The sequence below is a fragment of the Scomber japonicus genome, chromosome 23 (assembly GCF_027409825.1).
Source record: "Scomber japonicus isolate fScoJap1 chromosome 23, fScoJap1.pri, whole genome shotgun sequence".
Taxonomy (NCBI): Eukaryota; Metazoa; Chordata; class Actinopteri; order Scombriformes; family Scombridae; genus Scomber; species Scomber japonicus.
In genome coordinates this window covers 10,678,079-10,701,077 of record NC_070600.1, presented here as the reverse complement: position 1 = coordinate 10,701,077, position 22,999 = coordinate 10,678,079, and the positions used below count along the sequence as shown (strand labels likewise).

The 22,999-nt window shown below is 39.8% G+C and overlaps 2 protein-coding genes across 2 annotated transcripts; one reads left to right on the top strand and one right to left on the bottom strand.

The window, feature by feature from the left end:
- Positions 1 to 1,863: 1,863 nt before the first annotated feature.
- On the top strand, positions 1,864 to 8,683 carry wnt7ba (wingless-type MMTV integration site family, member 7Ba). Its single transcript, XM_053314079.1, has 4 exons — positions 1,864 to 1,946; positions 3,317 to 3,543; positions 6,867 to 7,138; positions 8,204 to 8,683. Exons 1-4 carry the CDS (start codon positions 1,864 to 1,866, stop codon positions 8,681 to 8,683), a joined length of 1,062 nt encoding a protein of 353 aa, XP_053170054.1.
- Positions 8,684 to 10,740: 2,057 nt separating this feature from the next.
- Positions 10,741 to 21,026, bottom strand: atxn10 (ataxin 10). Its single transcript, XM_053314076.1, has 11 exons — positions 20,895 to 21,026; positions 19,893 to 20,084; positions 19,437 to 19,522; positions 19,252 to 19,348; positions 18,932 to 19,096; positions 18,717 to 18,797; positions 18,239 to 18,395; positions 17,926 to 18,034; positions 17,428 to 17,612; positions 14,463 to 14,526; positions 10,741 to 12,689 (listed from the first exon to the last, which is right to left on the bottom strand). The coding sequence occupies exons 1-11, from the start codon at positions 21,023 to 21,025 to the stop codon at positions 12,505 to 12,507; spliced, it is 1,452 nt and encodes a 483-aa protein (XP_053170051.1). The 5' UTR covers position 21,026; the 3' UTR covers positions 10,741 to 12,504.
- Positions 21,027 to 22,999: the final 1,973 nt, after the last annotated feature.

The window sequence follows — 22,999 nt, the reverse complement described above, 5'->3', positions numbered from 1 at the left end:
TAAAACGCTTTGTTGGCAGCTATGGAGAATTTAAATTAAAAGTTTCATTTCCAAAGTACTTCCCCTCCATCATTTTCTGAGAGAGGGTCTCACTTTTATTCTGATTGATATCTCATTTTGGAATAAATTTTATTAACATTATCTTCTTGTGGTTGTTTGCGCAGCTCAAGTAAAGCTCCGAATATTTCAATGGATCTTCAGTCTCCAAAATGTCAACAGGGAGCAAAGGAAATATGTACTTTGTCCTCTGTTCGCTCTGTGAAGCAGACCTATAAAACTACTTATCCTTTGAAGGTCCTGTGGAGCTGAACATGAACGTCCTTGTTAATTGTAGATTTTTCTTTTTACTTTACAGTCCAACAGTAAACACCACACTGTTTGCAGGGAACATCTTTAAAAGGGAAGAGACAGCAATAATTATTCCTTTTGTGTTCACGGTATTTTGCAATCTGTTCAAAGACTATCACAAGAATACGCACCGTGTAAAAAAAAATGTCCTACAATAATGATTGATCAGCAAAGACTTGTTTTCCAGAGGAGGGAATATTTTAGACGCATATTTTTAAAACCCTTTTGACTCATTTATCAAAAGGCATAACTTAATACACTGTTGGTCATAGATACTGCACTACCTGCTGTGCACTTGAGCATCAAAACCGGATGTTTTGGGATGAGGGACAATTTTCTTCATACTACCACATGAGGGCGTATGGTTGATCATGCACCAGCAGAATTTATTAACCAAAAGACTCCAGAATCTCATAAAGTGAAGCGTTTTAACAAGTATCTGTCCTGCTGGGGAGACACAATGCAGATATCAGTGTACTAAAGCTTGACATCTTACTTCAGTGCTGATGAGTTTTCAGACTTTCACTGCCAAGTTTAATTAACAAATCCTGTCGGTGTGGTGATCTCTAATCCTTCAGCCACTCTTTTTACTTTTACACATCAAAAGTCAATTCTGCAACATTAATATGGACTGTGGTTAATACAATCAAATAAGTTGTTTAATGCTAAAGTGTTTTTTACTTTGCCAGAGAGACGGATGATGATGTGATTGGATGACACTACAGAGATAAATTGGCCTTACCATTGCCATTTACATAATTCTATATGTAAAACCCTTTAAAGTTGGGAGGAATGGTGGTATACTTGTATCCAGGTCAGGATCGAATCCACAACAGGTAGTGCATCCAACAATACCCCAGCCCTCCCCTCTACTCACACTGAATCACTGTGATACATCAATATGGAAAGGAAAAATACTCTAAATGTAAATACAAGCATGGACCATATGGTGATCAATTTTACAATTCGACGCAAGTTTGGCCGTGAGAAAGAGAGAGAGAGAGTTGGATGAGGGGTGTGGGAGGTGTTGGGGGTGGGGATACGGTGGGATGCGCGGTGTGCAGACTCATCCCGAGGGCTGGTGCACCGGGAGAGGCCACTGTCTCCCAGCCTTCCAATGCCACAACAGTCTCACTTTTGGAGACGTGAGCGGCACATATCAGACATCCGGAACCCCAACTGCCCCCACCCACCCATCCACCCTCTCTCTCTCCCTCTCTCTCTCTCTTTCCCACCCAGTCCTCTATCAGCCCAGGTGGCAGAGCGCACTTCGGCCGAGGGATGCAGCGTCTCATCTCCAGCACATGGACAGCGGAGCTTGGAGCTGCCGCAGCGCGCCACGGCTCCACTAGCTGAAGACGCCACCTCTCAGCGGCGGAAATAAGAGGCGACACACCTGCGTTCAACTCCTGGACTTCAGACAGAAGGATTGGTTCATACATCCTCCTCTTTTTTTTCTTCTTCTTTTTTTTCAAACCGCAAGAGAGCAGAACAAGTTGTGTTCAATGCGCAACCATGCTCATCATCCCGTCTCGCAGTGCGCTGCTGTCCGTCTATTACCCACAGATCTTCCTCATCCTCACCAGCGGTAGCTACCTGTAGGTTTCTTATAAATGCACTTGCTCAATTTAAACACCTCGGTTTGGTTTTTGGGTCGCCTAACACGTGGGCCAGTTGTGGCTTATGCGCAAATTGGCCAATTACGCACAGAGGACTTGGATAGATCGCACCTAGAAAGCATAGCTGGTTATTGCAGGTGTTTATTATAGTGAGAGAATTCTCTCAACAACAATTTTATGCTTTAACTGTTATCTTTTAATGTTGCTAAATGGAGTAAATTGCCTTATTTAATCTTCCATGTAGCTTCGGTTTGTTCTAGTGTGGCAACGAGATTACGGAAAAAATGTAACTTGGAATTACGAGTCAGACAAAATTTAGGAAAATTGCTTGGAAATGTGTGTCTGGTGTCGTTTAATCAATTTTGGCTTTTTCCACAATGGAATCACAGAAACTCGGGACAAGAGCTGCGGAAATGTCCCCCCGTAATATGAACTGTTTAGTCACTTTCATTCAAATAGTGTCATAAATCGAGCGGTTATAACGAGAGAGTGGACTGGAGCCAATGTTTAATCTACGTTATTTTTACGTGTTCAATGTGCGCTGCTGATGAGATAACCTGCTCTTATGGATTTACACATTACACCAGAGCCACTCTGTCATAGGAGCACCTCGTCAGACATGGGCCATAATTGGAAAGGCAGCATATGGAAAAGAGTGATACTGGACTACTTCATGCTCTGTCTATAGGCGCAGACCAATGTAATGAGCTCCTTTTCTAGCAGCATTAAAAGACCCAGGCCCTCACAAAGAGAATGATTGCTGCACCATACATGCTTCTCATTCATGACAAGGGCAGGTCCTGAAACCTAAAATAGCTGTGGTGGTTCATGTTTTCTGTAACACAGGGAGAGAGAGAGAGAGAGAGAAAGAGAGAGAGAGAGGAAGAGAGAGAGAGAGGCAGACCTAAATGAACTGAATTTGGACCCATTTCTATAATGAACTAGTTTTCTCTTTTAAGTCTTTTATGTAGGTCCATTAGGTTACACGTGATGTGGTCTGGGGTGAGGATGAATGTTGCACAGTCTTCTCTTATCTTCATATTTGGTCTTGTTTATTTGGTTTCTTATTTTCAGTTCAACTGCCAACCATCACAAAAAGCTTAACAAAAATGTAAATGTTTACTGGAAACAATTGGACAAATCTCCTCACTAATTGCTCAACTGGTAGTAAAACCACAGCACAGACTTCAAATCAAACTGCTATGTTTGTTGTATGCATACCAGCATATACATTTTTTTTGTTTCCCCACTTCTGCTTTCAGACTCTTCTCACTCTTTCAGACAGAATGTTATCAATGTTTCCTTGATGGACGTTACTCTAATTAATTTGTCTCTCTCTCTGCCTATAGGGCCCTGTCCTCTGTGGTAGCTCTGGGTGCTAACATCATCTGCAACAAAATACCAGGACTGGCCCCCCGTCAGAGAGCCCTCTGTCAGAGCCGCCCAGATGCCATCATTGTCATCGGTGAAGGCGCCCAGCTGGGCATCAACGAGTGTCAGTACCAGTTCCGCTATGGCCGATGGAACTGCTCAGCCCTGGGCGAGAGGACAGTCTTTGGACAAGAGCTGAGAGTAGGTCAGTCTGTTTGCACCTGGCTGCCTGGCTTGTGTCTGAAACTCACCGTTTTTTTTTAGTTTTTAAAAAAAATCTTAGTTATAGACAGCAGGAAAGAGGCAAAACAGAGCTGAGTGAGGGAGAGAAGGGACAAAGAAGTCTGATGGGACTGTAATTGCAGTGTAGCAGAGCATACAGTCTGCTCCAAGACAGTGGAATTAACTGAGGTTTTTCTGAGGAAAACTATTTAAAAAGTGTTTAACTTTTAACACTAGCAAAGGAAAGTTTTTGGACAACAAAAAAGACATCAGATCAAACTAAATTAGACACAACATTTGGAAATCTGAGCCACAAGTGTGGACTGGTGTGTGATAAGGATGACAGGATTGTCATTCTGGTTTTGCTTTAATCTGCAAACAGGCATGTTAATTGTGCTAACCAAACCAAAGCGAGCTCTGTGCCATGATTTCCACGATCATTGAAGATGAAAGAACTGTGCTGTGTGTGTGAACGAGCATAGTTCCGATGCTGCTCAGCTCTGCGGTTTGACATCGGGCTGTTTTCTCATTCTTCTTGTATTGTCCTCAAAGCTCATGTGACTATCATCAGTGACATGAGAGGCAGCTGTAGTGTAACTTCACTCAGTGGCATCAAAAAGATTGTTTGAAATGGGTGGCAAAACTTTTATTGAAAGCATTTCTGTTTGGAACACCACAAGCAGAAACCACAATGACTTCTCTGCCTGCTTTAGAAGGAAAACTGTGTCCAAAAAGTTTGATTGAATCTGTAGTTGCTGATTGTGACATCACAGTACTTGTAACACTAATGGTCATAGCCTTGAAGTCATAAATGGAGTGTGAAGACTTCATTGTGAAGCAGGCTCAAGGCCTATCTGGGTGTGTCATCTTCTAGAAAGCATTTATATCAAGCCTCGATCTGTAAACACAGAAACGCACACATCTCCCTGGTTTTAGTCAACATTCTTCCTAGTTTTATTTCTCACAAAAGCCTGTTTGGTCCTAACGTGAACCTCTTATATAAATTGTATTTCAGTCTGAAATGTTTTGTTGCGGTCTTGCTGTGGCTTTGGATCCATGTTTAATCTAGCAGCTCTGGGAGCAATCACTTTCTTCTACACGGTAGACAGGCAGACAGACGTCTGGATCCTTTTCTTTCTTTTGTCAGAGGAAATGTCTCTTTTCTCTTGTGGTGTGTAAACGAGCACAGAGAGACACTTTGGACCCAACTTTGTTCCCCACGTCCTCTTTATGTAGACAGTTTAACCCAAATAAGAACGTTCTAGACGACTAAATCCTAATAGAAATGAATAAAAACGAATTGGGTTGTTGTAACTGTAAAAACATGAACACTGAACATGGATTCCCAGTACAATTGATGACCTTTTACTTATCCCACCTCCTTAACATTTTTGCTATTTCTTTTTAAATAGAAATGTAGTACTTGTGATTCTTGTGATGCTAATGTATCATGGGTATCACCTCATTTGATTGACTCTGCCAGGCCTTTTAACTCATTAGGCACTGAGAAAGACCAGAGAGATTCATGCTAACCACTAACTAAAGTCAGCTCCAGCAGCTGGATGGCAACAATGGGACCCTGCATGCACTGGTGTACAATCAAAACAAATCACAGTGCGAAGAGATGGCTGTTTGGCTATTGCATGCGCCTGATGCCTTGAGAAGTGCTCACCATACAATATATCTGAATGGCTCGCGGATTTAGCCTGATGAGAGAAGACTTCAGAGTTTGTTATGAGTTATGGACCGAGGGAACCGCAGGCCCGATGGTTTCTCCGAGTGAGTTTGTCAGGTTGGAAGAGAGCCATTAGAATCGCCTCTACCAGAGACGCCATGCATTAATACTCTGGGCTGTTGAGAAGTACGAAGGCCCAGCATTATCCTGATTGGAGAGGGAGGATATCCCATTACACAGGCCAATTGTAGTGCCAATAAATTCATTTCTTCGTCCATGCCATAAATACAAATGTGTTTATTCTGAAGTTCAAATGGTGACATACGAAAGCATGGAAATGGGCAAATCTCAGTCAAGCCTGGCCACAGATTATTTCAACATGCAACACAGCAGTATCATTTGCTATAATAATGTGAACCGCCTAAGACAGACACAGAATGACACTTAAGCTGCATGAGAAATTCCATTGATGAAAAACATTAAGACGCAGCAACTCCATGAGTGCCGATCCAGAAAAAAAAGCTAATCTAGTCCATGGTTCTCAAATGGGGTCCAAGGATCCCCTGGGGCCGTTGAGATGGTTACAGGGGCTCCCCAGAAAAAAAAGGGAAATACTTAATTTTAGTAACGCAATGACAGTATGAATGACTGTTTTAGTCATCGGTTTCATACACTTCCTGTATTAAAACATCTAAGAGCAAAAATCTTATCAGATGAGGGTCTGTGGTCTAATTTGTGTCAGTTTTGGGGTCCTTAACGTGAAAAAGTTTGAGACCCACTGCTCTAGTCAGCCAGTAGATGTCACTTGTGTTTTCCTCACTTTACTGATTATTGTTTAAACAAGGACTGCCTGCTGATGCAGATCAGAGATATGAAACAAGACAGAGAGAAACACTATTATAGAGCTATTATAAGATCATTTAGATGTCCATAATAATGCATGCTATGCTGGTGCTCCTCAACATATACTTCTAATAATCCAGCCCATTAACCTGCCTTTAAAATCATATAAGACTGAAAATAGTACTATCGTCTTCTGAGGTTGTAGTTCTGATACTTGACATTAATAAGTACTGGGAAAGTAAGATTAATTCTGTTCTCCTCAGGTACTTAGTTGAGTTTAGAGCTAGTTGACAGTTGATTCTTCTCCAATTCAATTCATCATCAGTGGCTATCTTTCCTAAAATGAGTAGTCCAGAAATTAAGTATTGCACCTCAATAAGTGGGGGGGACTTGAGTAATCAAAATTGACCAGATAGAAGTCTAAATTTCCAGTGTTTTAACCTTTAGTAAGGAAAAATACAGGATCCTATATTTCCCATAATGCAATTCAGTGCCTCCTAAATGCCCACTTCTCTCAAACTCTACAATCCCAGTTTGTAACTCAGCCAATCTGTTAAAAACTTTAACTTTCAAGTCTAATTTGAACAAATTTTAATCCTTATTGTGTCATAAAAGTGTTACTTTTTGATAGGTAAACAATTCTTGCCTTTTTAAAGAAAAATTGATATTACTTATTTTAGAGTTCCTAAAAATGTGGAAAAAGTTATTATTTGAAACAAAGTGAATATTTATATCAATGTACTTTGCACCTCATTGAATTTTTACAAATTTTGTTCTATTCTCTTCAGGCAGCAGGGAGGCAGCCTTCACTTATGCCATCACTGCAGCTGGAGTTGCCCACGCGGTGACCACAGCTTGTAGCCAAGGCAACCTGAGTCAGTGTGGCTGTGATCGAGAGAAGCAGGGCTACCACGACCAAGAGGAGGGCTGGAAGTGGGGAGGCTGCTCGGCGGACGTGAAGTATGGCGTGGAGTTCTCAAGGCGCTTTGTGGACGCCCGAGAGATCAGGAAAAACGCACGTCGGTTGATGAACCTGCACAATAATGAGGCAGGGCGAAAGGTAATGCAGGCAATCAGGCCAAGTATAGTTTTATAGGTGATACTGCAGAAATCAAAGTGAGTGAAAAAAAAATCTACACGGGTTTAAACAGGTGTAAGATAATATGGGCAGAAATAAATGGCTGTCTTCTCTCTTTCATGATATGCACTTACATCAGTTACTAAAATATGAATAAATGCATGAGCCAAAGATCTGCTGTAAATTATAAATAAAGTGCAGAAATAATTAAACAAAGATCCTGTACATCAAGTGTCTTCGCATGTGTGAACACACTTGCAAATGTGTGTAAGTGTGACAGAAACACAAGACTTGGCAGATAGAGCTGCCAGATGGATTAGTGCCACAGCCCTACAATCCATTCACTGAATTACTAAGCATTAAGTCAGGATAGAGGATATTATTGCAAGTCTCTCTCTCTTCCTTTCTCAGTGGCAGCACCACAAACCACGCTTCTGCCCCGCCGCACACACTGAACCAACCAAACTCGAGAGCAAACTCCCCAAAAATGTGATAGCCATGAAGAGAAAGACAGACAGAGCTGCTGATTTGACTACTAGCTGCAAGATGTTCTAATTATGAGCTTAGTTTCTCAAAAATCACAGTCTTATTACCAAATAAATGCATCTGCTGTTATAATGCAGATGTAACTTTTTTTTTTCAAACGTCAAGCTCAGTCACTAAAAATCAGCAGAGAAAGGCTAACAGTCACCTGATAATATTTATATGGCATTATAATGTAAATCTGGCTTAAACCACAGTGTAATTCTATACATGCATGATTGCACAACAGCTCTGGTCAGTTTCCTTGAAAGTTAATTAGAGACTACAGTTTTGGGATATACATTATTTTCCCCAAGTTTCTGACATAAAGTTGGCATACTAGTTGGTGTGTTGAAAGTTAAAGTGTCCACAGAAAGATCAGCTTACCATAAAAAAGGCCATGTGTTTGTTATTCAAATTCAAACGATCAAGTGCGAATTTAAAATGACCATTTAAGTATTAATCAGGTTACCTTAACAATACTTTTAAACATATACTGACTTCATTTCTACTCTGTATGATCAGATCTTAGAAGAGAGGATGAAGCTGGAGTGTAAATGTCACGGCGTGTCTGGTTCCTGCACCACAAAGACCTGCTGGATCACCCTGCCCAAGTTCAGAGAGATCGGTTACCTGCTAAAGGAGCGTTATAGTGATGCAGTTCAAGTAGAGCCAGTCCGGGCCTCACGGCTCCGCCAGCCCTCCTTCCTACGACTCAAAGAGGCTCGGGGCTACCAGAAGCCCACTGACACGGACCTGGTGTATCTGGAGCGCTCACCCAACTACTGTGAAGAGGACACGGCCACAGGCAGCACAGGGACACGGGGCAGACTGTGCAATGGTACATCTACCCACACAGACGGCTGTAACGTGATGTGCTGCGGCCGGGGTTTCAACACGCACCACTACACGCGGGTCTGGCAGTGCAACTGCAAGTTCCACTGGTGCTGTTTTGTCAAGTGCAACACATGCAGTGAGAAATCAGAAGTTTTCACCTGCAAGTAGGGGATGAGGAGGTGGGGCACTGGGGGAAACGGACAAGGGGTGAAGGTAAGGGGATATGACAAAGTGGAATTTGAAGTGAAGAACTTGGAAGTATTTATTCATCATTTTGCACATTTTGACATCCTATTTGGAATTCTTTACAGAGACAAGAGACAGACATGAAATGGGATATGGTTTGTAAACTATTGGGACAGAAGGAAACATGAACATTTCAATAATATATTTTCTTGCGTGCTGGTAACAAACATGCAACATGATGCGAACATGTTGCAAAGGATGTTTGCTTTTTTTTTTTTTTTTTTTTTTTTTTTTTAATTGTCTCCAGCAAAGCAACATTTTGGAAGACACATTACCTGCACATCTTACAAAGATGTAGCTTAGTCTTCAAAAGATGTCACGCACAAGAGGAAAAATAAAACTATTGTTGGATGTTGAGATGGACTTTTTTAACATCCTAACTGGAAGAATGCTACAAGAGCAAAGTGCTTTCGACTGCCGTGAAAGGAGGAGTGGAGTCGATGATGGCAGTGGGATACGTTTAACTGTACACTCACACTGTATTCTGTTTGAACACTGAAAATAAAACAAAATTATTTATGTATAAATATATTGCAAACCTATATAGGATGGATAGCAAGTTCAATTGCTCTTTTAATGTTTTTCTTCTCCTTTTGTGATCTACTGATACGAGCTGGGAATAAACAAACTCTTATTCAAGTGGAATCACATTTACAGCCACTGAACAAAATATTCAGCTACATCCTCTGCTACTTCTATCTTAATCCATTATCAGTCCTCAGTGACATATTAAGCTATAGATTAGTTCTTTTGCACTCACGTAGTCACACTTTTTCTTTTTCGTGGAACATAAACATCACAGAGTTTGGAAAGGTGTGCTGTCGAGTGCCGTGCTGACATCTCTCTCATGGACATATTCCCCCCACTTGGGCCCACACCCTTTATTATTACGCCAAGAGTCAAAGAGGCAGAAAAATACTCACACATCCTATTTTAAGCATCCAAACTTGTCAGCTTGAATGGCACTTTCCACCCCTGAGCGTGTTCATTGTTTCGTTTTTTGTTTTTGGAGGCTCTTGACTTCTGAGAAAAGGGTGTAAGCCTCATTGGAACTCCATAGAGGTGCAATCAGGTTCAGATACATCGTACATTCCCATGAGCAGCAGAGACATGGAATTCCACATCATGGCCTCTGCTTACACAAGGCCTTCCAGCGCGGTTTAGGCCTGCCTGGGTGGATGGCATGTGCCCTAACCACACAGAAGGGGGTATGAGAGGATCAAAGGCCTCAAAGCTATTTTTGGACAGTACCCTTAATGTATTCAGAAATGTTTATTTAGGCTTTATATAACTTACAAAACAATTTGAAGAGTATATTTTTATATGAGGAACGTGGCACTTTATGTCATTTATAGATGGAAAAGAAAGTCACTATTTACAAGCGTTTTCTAATGTCATTGTATTCAGATTTGAGAGCTATAAATTATTTGGAATTTATGTCTTTGATCAAAGTTCCTAAATTGTAAATAGTCCACGTGTTTTCTTTTTTCTTTTATTTGTTTAATCAAAATAGCCCAGATTGTCCATCTCGATATGATCCTTCACAATTCAAAGTAGCCCATAAATTCTGAGTGATTCATTAAGTGCATCAAATGTTGGAAAGTCCAGGAAATTTTGTGGAAACCGCTGTAGTATTTGAGGAAATATATGGAAGCAGAAAATACAATGAAAGTGTCTGCAACTGACGGATTGTGCAGCTTTATATCGAAGAGATTTCAGTGTTTCTACTTGTTTTGTTGCCGCTTTCAGTGACGAGAAACAACTCGCTGCTTTCTAAAAGCAGTTATAACTTCAAATACTGCTCATTGGAGGTTTCTTTATTTGTTTTGTGACAAAATCAGAGTCTGCATCACTTACAAACACGGACAGTTGTACTTCTTTTTTACCAATAAAATTTGAGCATCCTTTTTAAGTCTCTTGAGTTTTATGTCACATCTGGCCTTTATTTGTTGTTAGTAAAATCATAACAAAAAGCTGTTTCTCACACACAATATCTTTATTAAGTCATATATAAACATATTATTTTATCCAAACATAAAGCATATATTTTACACCCTGACAAAGTGTTGTTGTTTTTTTGCTGAAGGCGAATATCAAACCAGAAGGCACAGATACAATATAGTAGAGGCCTGCGGTATAAAACGCTGATATGGGAAACACCAGAATTCTGGCCTTGACTGATGTGGTACTAATGTGTTAGGAGGTGAACAGACGGCCGCGGCCATGCCACCTCATTCAGCCCGGCTGACTCGCATAGCCTCTTTCCTGTGGGGCTGAAAAGCATTGCAGCCAGCCAGTCGAGCGCAAGTAACAGCTGTTTTGTTAGCTGTCTGAAATCCTTGGGGACCGGAACCGCATAAGCTCCCTTCACTATGCCGGCGGATTGAGGGGAGAGTCCGGCGGATTGTTTCAATACATTTTGTCATTAAAAATCAGAGGCAGAGCAAACAGGGTGGAGCAGGGTGTGGGCAGGCCCGTAAAGCGCTGCATTGTTGAGGTGTCAGGACTGTTCAGCTTATCCAGCAACGGGAGGAGCAGGGAGGGATGTCATTCTGCAAACTAATGCTTCTGGTCTGATTCACTCACTCATTCTTTCATTCATTCACACTCTCAATCTCTCACTCACTCTTTGGACTTTCAATACGTAGCCATCCCTCATGTAACACAAGATAGCCATAAACACACAGCTACAGCTAAACAGAAAGGTCAGTATTTAGACATTTGCCAAAGCGAAGAGAAGCGGTGTAAGGTGGAAAATATTAACTCAATATCAGTTTAAAGATGGTTAATGATCTACATTACATGCCATAAGCAGTCTCATGCCTTACTCATCTCCAATACTGCATAATAGGATTGAAATAGAAGATGAAGAGAGAGATGAAGATGAACTACACTACATTATGTTGAGTATAAAACTCATTACTATTATAACCTTAACACTAGCAGCATTGCAAAAGCACGTAGCTCATGCTGTAAAGAGCTTTGCTGGTTAGTGTCATGCATAGTGTGAGTTAGTTTTAGTATGTTTGTATGTTGACCTTAGATGACCTTATATTTATATTTAAAATAAGCAGTTATTCATTAAAGTTTTAAGCATGCGTATGAGGAGAAGGTCAGACAACACCATTTAATTAGGTGAGATGCAGGGCAGGGGGGTTATTACATCATTTTTGTTGGTCATGCTCTGTTTCCCGGTTACTGGAGAAGTCACTATGGGCCTGGGATTAAACCACAACCCCTGCTGGTAACATCAGTGTCTCTGAGAAGTGAAAAGCCTGGACACTGAGGTGCTCTTTGTCTTTGGATTAAACTCCAGAGCATTAGCTTTGCCAAAAGGTACCAGCATGTTCTCGCTTCTCACAAACTCTTCATTTCCCAGACTGGGGTCAACACAAAACAAGAGTTCTGGATGTCTTGACCTCTGCTTTTATACCAGGGGGACCCTGTGGACCTTTTGTGTACCAAGAATGTCTTAAGCCCCAGCATTACTGAGACAGGAAAGTAAGTTATCCTATACTTCTCTAATAGAAATGTCTAATTCAGCTTATTCTAATCAGCAGAGTGACTGTCTATTTTTTGGACAGCCACAAAGCTTAAGTATTGGGTAGCCCTGAGGAGGCTTGCAGCACATGTTAACACAAACTTATACACATGGAATTTATTCCTTTCTAAACAATGACTTCACATGAAAACCTGCTTTTGAGTTGAAGGCCTCCTTTCTCCTTGCTGGTCCTGTAAGATTTTCATGAATCCTTCCTCACAGTTTTGAGCAGCAAGCTCCCATCTCGCTCTTCCACCTGGAAGCCCAACTCCCTGAGCGCAGAGTAGTCGGCGGTGCCGCGGCGTTCCAGGCTGGCGACCAGCTCCTGATTCTGCGTGTTGTTTTCTAGAAGGTTCCTGATTGCAAAGATGGACCACTGGCTGATGACTGAAGGCGTTAGTCAAGGACAGCAACATAAAGTTTTACACAGTGGTTCTTTCTGGTATTTTTTGATTGTGTTTTTAGGCACTGGTTTTTGGATCAAATGAAGTAAATGATGGAAAAAGTATGTAGCTACTAAAATAGAATATAAAACAAGCAAACTTTAGGTTTTGATAGGTGTAAAATGAGTTGTCATGTCTGAATATCAATTTAGGTGACTATCACACAAGTAGGTCTTGGCGCTATAATGATGATTATTTAACAATCAATATTTAATACTGGACATACGCGAGAGTAGCACTTTAAGATGCAAGATTACACCACCACCACTCACTCCAATAAGCTAACAAATGTATACAGATAAGGTACATAGACTGGGAGAATTGAGGCCAATTGTTTTGAATGTCAAACTCATAACTCTAGTATTTACTTTAGGTTTCCTGAGTACACACAGGCCCAACAAACGAAAATGGGTTTCGCAGACAGGTTAGGCTTTATGATACAAAACAATCTTGACTCACTCGTCTCTAGTTTCCCGAATAAATCCAGAAACATTTTTTTCTTTGCCCATCTCTCTCGAAACGGAAACAAATGCTGACATGTACATGAAAAAAGTGTAAGGGGTAGACAGTGTGTGTGTGCCTGTGTACACACGTTCCACTACAAAGGTTGCGGATTTACAAGTGTCCACACAAGCTGAAGGAGTCTGGGAGCAGACTATACACTTTAAGTACACAGTTACCACTTTAATACATTGGATACACCAGCAGAATCCAATTCAACTGCCATTCTGTAATATAATGTTCATTGACAAAGTGTCAAATACATACTAACTCAACTATGAGGTACTGAATAGCCAAAATTAGTGGTGGTTCCATATTGGATAACATTGAGAGGTTCTTCTGTCCACCTTTATATGTAAATGGTGGGCTGACATCCATCAAAATGCAATCCAGCACAAAATCACCTCTGTGGTCTAATAAATTCCCTCGAACAAGGTGTCAACCAGAAATGAACATCAAAACAAGTAGATTTTATCATGGGGTAACCTGACTTGATTACCACATCACAGGCTTACATAATAAAGTGGTACTATAACTCAGCACTACTTAAGTGTAAGAAGGTATCATTAACAACCAGTCCAAATGACTTTAAAGTGTCATATAATGCCCCTTTTCATTTCTGAGGTCTATTCACAAACATTTGTTTGTTTTATGGTCAAACGGTCCCTAGTTACAGCTGTTGCCATGGATGCAGCCCCTCTGTCTACCTCAGCCTTAAACGGGCTGTTTTGTGTCTGCTCAGTGCCCCAAAACTGTGTGCATTTCTTCATGGACTGTGCATTTTGACACTTTAAACAGTATTTAATAGCATTAATGCTTTATAATCAAAAACGGCATGGAAATCTCTCTTTCTACAATATACCCCCTTTAATAATAAATGCACCCAATTAGTTGACACTATTGACCAGTTGTAGGCAAAGATGTATTGTGGAATGGTGAATAAGTATGTGAAACCTACACTGAAATGTTTGAAATGGCTAGCCTGCACATTCTGCAGCAATCAAAGCTCGATGCCACACTTATTATTGGTTGCAAACCGACCAGCTCTCCTGTGCAAACATGCCAAACTCAATTTGAAAACTGCCAGGATAAGATAAACATTGACTGGAAAGATATCTGGGCATACATTTGAAAAGCAATTTAGATCAACTTGACAAATATGTACAAAGATGTGTCTGTATTTCTAAACCATTAACTCCTATTAGCAAAAGGATACATGGGTTGTTGCTGTCTATGTTGCAGTTGTCCAAGACGAGCGGGATGCCTTCCAGTACTCTCACCTGAGGAAACAAGTTCAGGAAGATGTAAAAGAATCGACTGATACAGATGGATTTCATTTCGTTTTTCATTACTGTTTGCTATCGTTGATCATTTTCCAGTAATGTATTAGAATAGACAAACTGATGCCAGAAACAATACTTTTCCCACACATACGTCTTAACTCAACAAAAGCTCGTTTTACACTGTTTAATCAGAGGTTTATGCTTTTGGTTTTCTGATTATATTACACTATGTATAAAGCCATTTTGTGTTGATTGTCTTGATAAAACATCCGTGGGACAAAAGAAAACCTGAAATTGCAGTTTACTGTAAGTTTTCACGACTCGTTTCAAGATTTACAAGTAACACCCACAACTAATTGCACCTATAGGTTTTACTTTTCAGTACAAAACCTTGATGTCAATCTCTGCTAAAAACACAAACACACAAAAATAGACTGCCCCATTTTAGGGAAGAAATCTCTCATCAAAACCATTAAATGAATTCTTACATAGAAAAGGTTACAGCAAATTGTAACATATGGTTATGCAGTGCAGTCTAGTCAGTGATCAAAAAGTGAAAACAGTTTATTTAAAAGGAAACAAATATGTTAGACTTGAGATGTGAAATATTTTTGAGTACTTCTTAGGTGGTCAGAATTCAAGACCGAAGGGATGAAGAAAAAAAGCTGTGCAGAAGCAGAAGGTCAACACAAAATAAACAATATGCAGTCGACCCAACTGTCCCTCTCTTTTCCAGAGCCTCACGTCCGTACAAAAGCAGCAGTGTGGTTGTCGGTTAGTCTGCGACGGTCACAACAGGGTGATCTGCTCTGTATCATGTGTCTGATTCTATAGGCTTAATTATTGTCTTGCTTGCCGTTGCCTTCCCTTTTGACATTTGCGGTTACCCTCCAAATACATTGGTGGGAGCACCAGAACAAGACAAAGTGCTGAGTTGCAGAAAATGGAAATGTCATTTAAACTGTCAAAATGAAACAAAGTCGCTGACTAGTACAAGCACCCAGGTCTGTGTTTTCCACTTTCAAACTGATTGTCTGAAGTTGCTTACATTATGTCCAAACCCATAAAGAGATGAATAACAAGCGACTGGACCCCAACTTCAGCCCCGGACATGCAGTTCAGCCCTTTGCATGCACATCTTAAATTACAATCTCTCCCAAAGGTGAACAGAATGACATTTGGTTTACTGGAAGTGATCTTAGTGAAAACAGATATGGGGTGATTTCTGACCACTGACAGGCCACAGATCACCATCCGTAAATATTACAGAGGGGCCAACAGAGGGTGGCCATCCCACAAGCATTCCACAAATCCGTTTCTATTAAGTACGACTGAGTCTGTATTACGCTACAGATGTAGGCCAATTTCTTCTCATCTGCTGTATTATCTATCTGTGCTTTATGTTAAAGTGGCGCACTGACAGATGGCGATGGAAGGAAATTGATAAAATCACTAGAGCGAGCGAGCAAGGGAGGGAATGTTTCATATTTCAGCACAAAACCGAGTTGTTGTGTTGAAAGAACATTTAAAGCTTCCAGGCACAGGAACACACAGGCTCCTGCTCCATTAGACATTAAACTCTTTTGCACTCAACAGTTGTCCTCAGTCCTCTGGAGATCAAGTGGTTTGATATGACAGAGTCTGACTCTATCGATCTGTAAAATGCAACTGGTGGCTGCCGTTCTGGTCAAAGAAAACCAGACCTTGACCTGACAGTGTGCTAGACTGATGGAGGTGCCCATTAAATCTTCATCCCATTCAATCCCATTAGAGGAGGATCCCAGCAGATTAGGAAAACATAAAAATGAAAATTAACAAGGACTTTATGCATTTTGCTTTTCTATTCCATACTTTTTCCAACCTATAGCATAGCATAGCTGAAACTAATGATTATTTTCATCATTGACTCATCCGTCAATTATTAGTATGATTAATCTTTTAATCATTTAGTCTACAAAATGTCAAAAAATACTGAAAAATGTCCTTCACAAGCCCCCAGAGTGCCAAGGCCATGTCTTAAGAGGACTTATTTTGTACCAAAATATGTAACATTTACAAAATATACATGTAAAAAATGAAAGAAAACCAATACATTATGAGAAGCACTAAGCAGCAAATATTTAACAATTTTCTTTGGGGAAAGATATTACCAATTAATTGATTGTTGACTACTCTATTTAGCTGAAACAATTTGAATAATCAATTACTTGTGGACTATTAAATGAATTGCCAACTTTTTTGATAATTAATCACTAAGTCATTTAATTGTTGAAGTCATTTCTAAGAGAAAAAAATCCAAATGATCTGCTTTTGACTTCTTAAATGTGAATATTTGTCTGGTTTCATTAGTATTTTATGACAGTACACTGAACATTGTTGGGTTTTTTTCTGACACTTAATAGACTCAACAACAAATCCATTAATGAAAGAAATTATCAACAGATTACTTAATAATGACAATAATGGTTAATGGCAGTAAAAAATATTATTCTATTGATTGGCTAATCAATTCACTGCCTGGGTCACAAGGTTTCTGTTCCATACAATATTTTCTTGGCTTTGATAAATACCAACAGCAGCGGATTATAGTCCTACAGAAATGAAACATCAGAGGATTAACAGTTTCAGAAAAGCTGATTTCATGGATGTTTGAAGACCAAAGAACAATCAAATCAAGTGAAAGCAGATTTTTGTGTTTTATAACAAGAACCCGCCTTGAATATATTTTGACTGATCTGAGTCACATGATTAATATCTCTACATTTGATGCAATCTTCTGCATGATTATGTAGATTTTCAGTGCATTTTAAAAAGGGTAACTGAACTATACAAGTGATCAACCTGTTTATTGATCTGATCTTTCATCCATTCATCATTTCAATTTAAACTAATGCAAACCTTGTTCTGGTTGTTGGGATTCTTGTAGCAGAGGTTTCCTATGAGCCTGATGAGGTGGGCTTTGAAGCCGACGACAGGGGAATGTGAGGAAGTGTCTTCATCTCCACTGAAGGACGAGAAGTTCTGAGCAGCACTGAAAATATTCTTACTAGCCTTCCCAATGGCATGCACCTGCTGCAGGAGCTCTGCAGGGAAGATGATGAGAGAGGAAAGGAGGAAAGAAGGAAAGACATTTTATTTACCACAAGGTCAAGATCAACCCATTATAAAACATTTCTTGCATAGTGATGGAAGTAAGGTGATTAAGATCTAGTTACATTTACTTCAGAAACATTGTTTAAATGCAAAATTAAATGTTTTGCTTCTTTTGCCATTTCCTGTTAACAGGCAGAATTGGGCACATGTTTTGTTGCTTGTCTTCTGTTGGTGATATGATAAGGATGTCCATCTTTCACAGCATCACTTAGGGAGTGTTAATAGTGTGTCAATTCCACTTACCAACAGTAGTTACTAGAAGGTCTGGATGGTCCTGTAGGAACATGAACTGCCCCTTATCTGAGGTCATCTCACACAGCACATCTAGCAGACTAATCACTGTCAGAGCCTCCTGCAGGACATGCCACATGGAGAAAAGATGTGTGAAATAAAGTTATGGGAGAAAAAATGTCATGATATGCTTGTCTATGCCCACTCTCTATTCAATTATAAAATTAAAATCTTTAAAAGTTAAATCATAGTCCTTGTGTCTAACAGTTCATGTGAGAGGTCTGAGGACAGTGGAAGCAACATCTGCCAGGTTTAATGTCTGTACCTCATCACTGGAAGCAGAGCCGGAACCGAGTGCCAGCACAGCTCCACAACCTTTCTGGAAGGCAGAAGCCATGAAACGAGCCACGCTGGAAGGGACGCCACAATCCTCCGAGTCTTCCTCTCTTAGCTGGGCACAGAGCAGGTCAAGCAGAGTAACCCTGGAAAACACACACATGTGTAAAACAGATCTGCGGTACTGTCTGGATGTCAACATTCTGAATCTCTACTTGACCGTATTCTATGATAGATTTATTACTTTTTCTGGATACATCAGTGGTTATTCTGCAATGTCAGAATCTGAACGAGAACAATTAAAATATGTTTTGCATTCAGAAAAGTCTCTTATAAAAAGTACATGTTTAATGTATGTTCGTCAGCAGATCAGTTTCTGTGTAATGGCAAGCACTAGTATATTGACACTTAATCAAAAGATTACAATACTTGTAGATTAGTCCGACCATATAATAAAAATGAAGTACCTTTCATTATGAGACATCCCAGAGTACATTTTTTCCACCAGAGCTGAAGAATTGAGGAAATGCTGAGTTGCAATAATAACCCTGTCAATTAATAAACATCAAATGTAAACTTTACTTACAAGAACGACAAAGCAGTATTGACATGATATACACACAGCTGTAAACTCTTTACAAATACAAACTATTAACTACATAACACAGACACACACTCTTACGTCCAGTCTAGCTCTGGTTGCGTCCTGCAGAGCTCCATCACCTTCAGAGCCAGCTCAATGTTCCGTGAATCAGTCAGTTCTTCCACCTTGGCTTCATCCAGACACGTGTGTAGCACCATAGAGGCGTAGTTCAACACCTTCTCATCATCGACACTGAGGAGCTGCCTGTTCACACACAGTTAAGTTGACTCAATGTGAGGGCAAAGGTTTGTGATAATTCTTTCACATCAAAAAGTACAGTACTGATATAGAGTGTGCATTATTGTATTGTTGTTTCATGAGTTACAAATATGACTGCTACTGTCACACACGCAACTTACAGCAGAAGATCTGGGAAGGTCAGCCGCCAAATGTCATCTTTACAGATTTGGTTTCCCACTGCCAAATTACCCAGGAACTGAATCCCACAACGAAGAGCTGGATCATAGAGGACCATTTAAGAGAAACAGGTTAGTATAAAAGGTTTAAAGGAAAAAAGAAATTAATTATGTAGTTTCTGACTTACGTTCTAATATGCTATCCCTGCCCTCCAAATTTTTGGTCTGAAGGAAGCTCAGGAGTTTAACAGAAACATCAATAAAACCAAGCTCCCTAGAGGAAAAAAATAGAATATTAATTATACTGGTTTGTTTGCATGATTTCTTTGCATATTTCTAGTTTATTGTGTACACTGCACAATAACATGAACACCTTCAATATGATGCAAAGCACTACTATAGCCTTATCGAATACATCCTGTCATTCTGCAGTGTACAATGATGTTCAGTATGTGTTGTGAGTGTGTCAAACATGTGGGTGTGCTCATTGTGTCAGTCTTTGGAAACACCTGGGCTATGGAAATGACAATAGAGAAAACATTTCAAAAAGCTTGTATATTAAATAACTGATCAATTCATGGAATAAACCTGTCACAAACACTGCACTGGTAAGTGTCATCAATCATGCTCATGACTGTCATTACCTGAGCAGGCACTGGTTGCGTGTGCTTTGCACACAGGAGTTCCTCTGAGCCCTGAAGCACTCAGCTATCAGCTGCAGCTGTAAGGCAACAGACTGCATGTCCTGATCATCTACACTAGCAGCGTGCAGCTCATCATACAGACAGGACAAGACTTGGAAAAGACTGGAGAAAGCCTGCTCTTCGACGACATCTCTGAAAACAGAATGGTAAATAATGAATGACAAATAGCAACATTTTGATATCGCTTTTGTGTACAGTGTTTAATGCTCATCCATCAAAGACACTTCGACATGCGGACAGGACTGGGGGATCGAAATACCAACCCTGCAATTAGTGAGTCTCACTCTACCTCCTGGCCAGCAGGAGCCATAAAGATGAATGGAAGGGTGCCAGCACTGTTACTTTAATGCAGTTGCACTCAAATTATGGAGCAACTTGGGGGAACATATTAACTTACATTTCAGTCCACATTTTCAGAGCAGACATTTTAACTTGACAAACACAGTCAAAATGTCTACTGTAAAAGGTAATACAAGGAACTATGAGAGGAAAAATGACATGTACAGTACATAAAAGTCAAGAACATTATGAAAAAGCCTATCTTGCGCTCATATTCAAAGTCAGTAAGGCCAGTCTTGTGTCTTTCGAGGTTAAAAACTATGGCACTGAGGGGACAGTTAAAGTTGCATTTTTCATTTGCCCAGCTTTCATTATTGTCAAGTGCTAATTGATAACGGAGCTTCAAACCGTTATCTGTAATGCTTCTCCCTCTAAGCTGACAACACTAAAAACGTATTGTCTTGGCAAAATACACATATTTAAGTAACACTACACAATTAGATAGCTGAATAAAAGTCCAAACGCGCCGTTTATAAACACAGAAAGACATTAAACCATTCTGAATAATGCTGCACTTTAAAATTTGACAGTCAGGCTAGCTTAGCCGGTAAGCTACCACCCTCGGTTTCCGGGCCGTAAACCGTGAAATGGCGTCGTCCGCACCTGTATTCCTTTTCCCGTAACGCAGCCGTGCATGCTTTTAAAACCTGCAGGTGTTCAGGGCGCTGTTTTTCATTCAAAATGCCAGCAATTGACGCTGAAAAGTCCACGTTATTGTTGGTTGTAGCTGCCATGTTTGCCTGCTCATTGCGTGTGGGTGGAACTTCCGGGTAGAGTCCTGAAAGGCTATTGGTTCAGAGTAGGTTGAGGGCGGAGTCTGAGCATGTGCTGCTGTTTTCAAGTAGAGTGCCTTTAGAGTGCCTTCTCTGTAAAGGCACTCTGTTTTCAAGCAGCTCAGTGCAGCCAGTGGATGATTCAGTGCTGCATGACGTGTTAGTATCAATAATACTAATAATATAATAGTAATAGTGGTAATAATGATAATAATAATAATAATAATAATAATAATAATAGAGAGACGTGCATTAGATTGTGTATAAACATTGTATGCAAAATCTTACAAATTGCATATACTTTTTATACTGTGAACATTTGCACATTTCTAATCAATATATTCTTTACTGTAAAATACATATTCATATCACCTGTCTTTTGTGGTCATTGTATTTTTCTTACTTTGTGTAGATACTTGTTTTGTTTTATGACATTGCAATTAATCAGATTCTAATTTTGATGTATTTTTGTTTCAAGGAGTTGTTGCTGTTTATTTGGTTACTTGAGAGAAACCAGGCTGATAAATAATAGTATGTAGTAATGAAGAAGATTGCTTGCTGTCTGATAATTTTATAGTTTTATTCTATTCTAAACTCAAATTTTAATATTTGTTAATAATGCATTACACTGGCAAACCTGTTTTGTATAATACATGAACATTGAACCTATAATCTACTTACTCTTTTACAATTTTTCTTTTTAATAAGTGAAATTTTTAATTAATGTGTATTTGTGTGTGACGACTTCTTTGTGTAGTCGTCTTGCTGTCATACTGTATATATTCAATTTGTTCTCAGGTTTCTTTTGCAAAGTTGACGTTGATCTCAATGAGACTTCAATACATTATGCTTATTTAAGTGATGCACTGTATTACACTCAATCATGAAAGAAAACATAATCTTCAACTTGAACTGTATTGACCTTTTTAAAGGATTTTGGGGGCAATACAGTTGCAGAAAGGTCAAACATAAATACACTTTAAAATAAGATACATAAAACAATTCATGTTGTCGATATGTAAATATATGCTGAAACCAACCACATAGCCGCAAATGAAACAAATGTTGACAGCATAAAACCTGGGACCCAACCTATTGTCATCCAACCCAGTCATTAATGGTTACAAACATTATCACCATCAACACATTGTTACTAAATATGACTCATAATGAGCACTTAATATGAGAATGGGATGACTGATTTATGCAATTTGGATAGTTGTCTTTTCTATGAAAGAACGACTTTTACCGTAAGTGATGTGTAACTTAAGTTGATTCACTTTGCGTGTAGGCTAATGTAGTATGTATCCACCATGAGATTATGTATTTGAGGATGGTTTTTGGGGGCAAAAGACCAGCTGCAATCACAGATATGTAACTATGTTTGGACATACCCCAGAATATTACACCCAGTCATTTCGAAAACAGAAGTTCTGCATAGGTTGCATGCTGCAGCTGCACTCACATCTGAAATCTATTCACCTAAAGCAATGTTTGGAAGGTCTATAGATCAATTCAATCAGGCCGGATAAGTTGTGGGACAATTGTTGCAGCTGCAGCAACAAAGCCACAGGACAAGCCTTTGGGATTTCCACGTAGAGTGGCGAATTTTAGATCATAGGATTTTCCTCCCTATGGTTGTCCCCTCTGTTTTCACTGGCCAGACAGAGCACAGCAGTGGTGAAAACGCAGATCAATGTGGAAGAGAGTTGATTATTCATGGTAAGAAGTATTCACCTCAAGCAATTTCTCAGCTTTAAAATGAGGTATTTAAAGAACCAAACATTCCCAGTATAGTATTGCCATTATTCATTCTTTGAGGGGAATAACTGGAAATATCCTCACAAACTGGAAGTGGTATGGTATGATGGGGAATCTGAGGAGTTGAGTTACAGGAAAAACAGGACATCCTATCAGATTTTAGTTATTCTGGAA

Bases quoted from the DNA above. Each gene is read 5' to 3' on its own strand.
- wnt7ba (XM_053314079.1), top strand. From the start codon at position 1,864: ATGCTCATCATCCCGTCTCGCAGTGCGCTGCTGTCCGTCTATTACCCA. The intron at 1,947-3,316 runs GTAGGTTTCTTA...CTCTGCCTATAG, and splicing joins CTCACCAGCGGTAGCTACCT to GGCCCTGTCCTCTGTGGTAG. The intron at 3,544-6,866 runs GTCAGTCTGTTT...TATTCTCTTCAG, and splicing joins TGGACAAGAGCTGAGAGTAG to GCAGCAGGGAGGCAGCCTTC.
- atxn10 (XM_053314076.1), bottom strand. From the start codon at position 21,025: ATGGCAGCTACAACCAACAATAACGTGGACTTTTCAGCGTCAATTGCT. The intron at 19,349-19,436 runs GTAAGTCAGAAA...TCTATGATCCAG, and splicing joins CAGGGATAGCATATTAGAAC to CTCTTCGTTGTGGGATTCAG. The intron at 18,396-18,716 runs GTACTTCATTTT...TGTGTTTTCCAG, and splicing joins GGGATGTCTCATAATGAAAG to GGTTACTCTGCTTGACCTGC.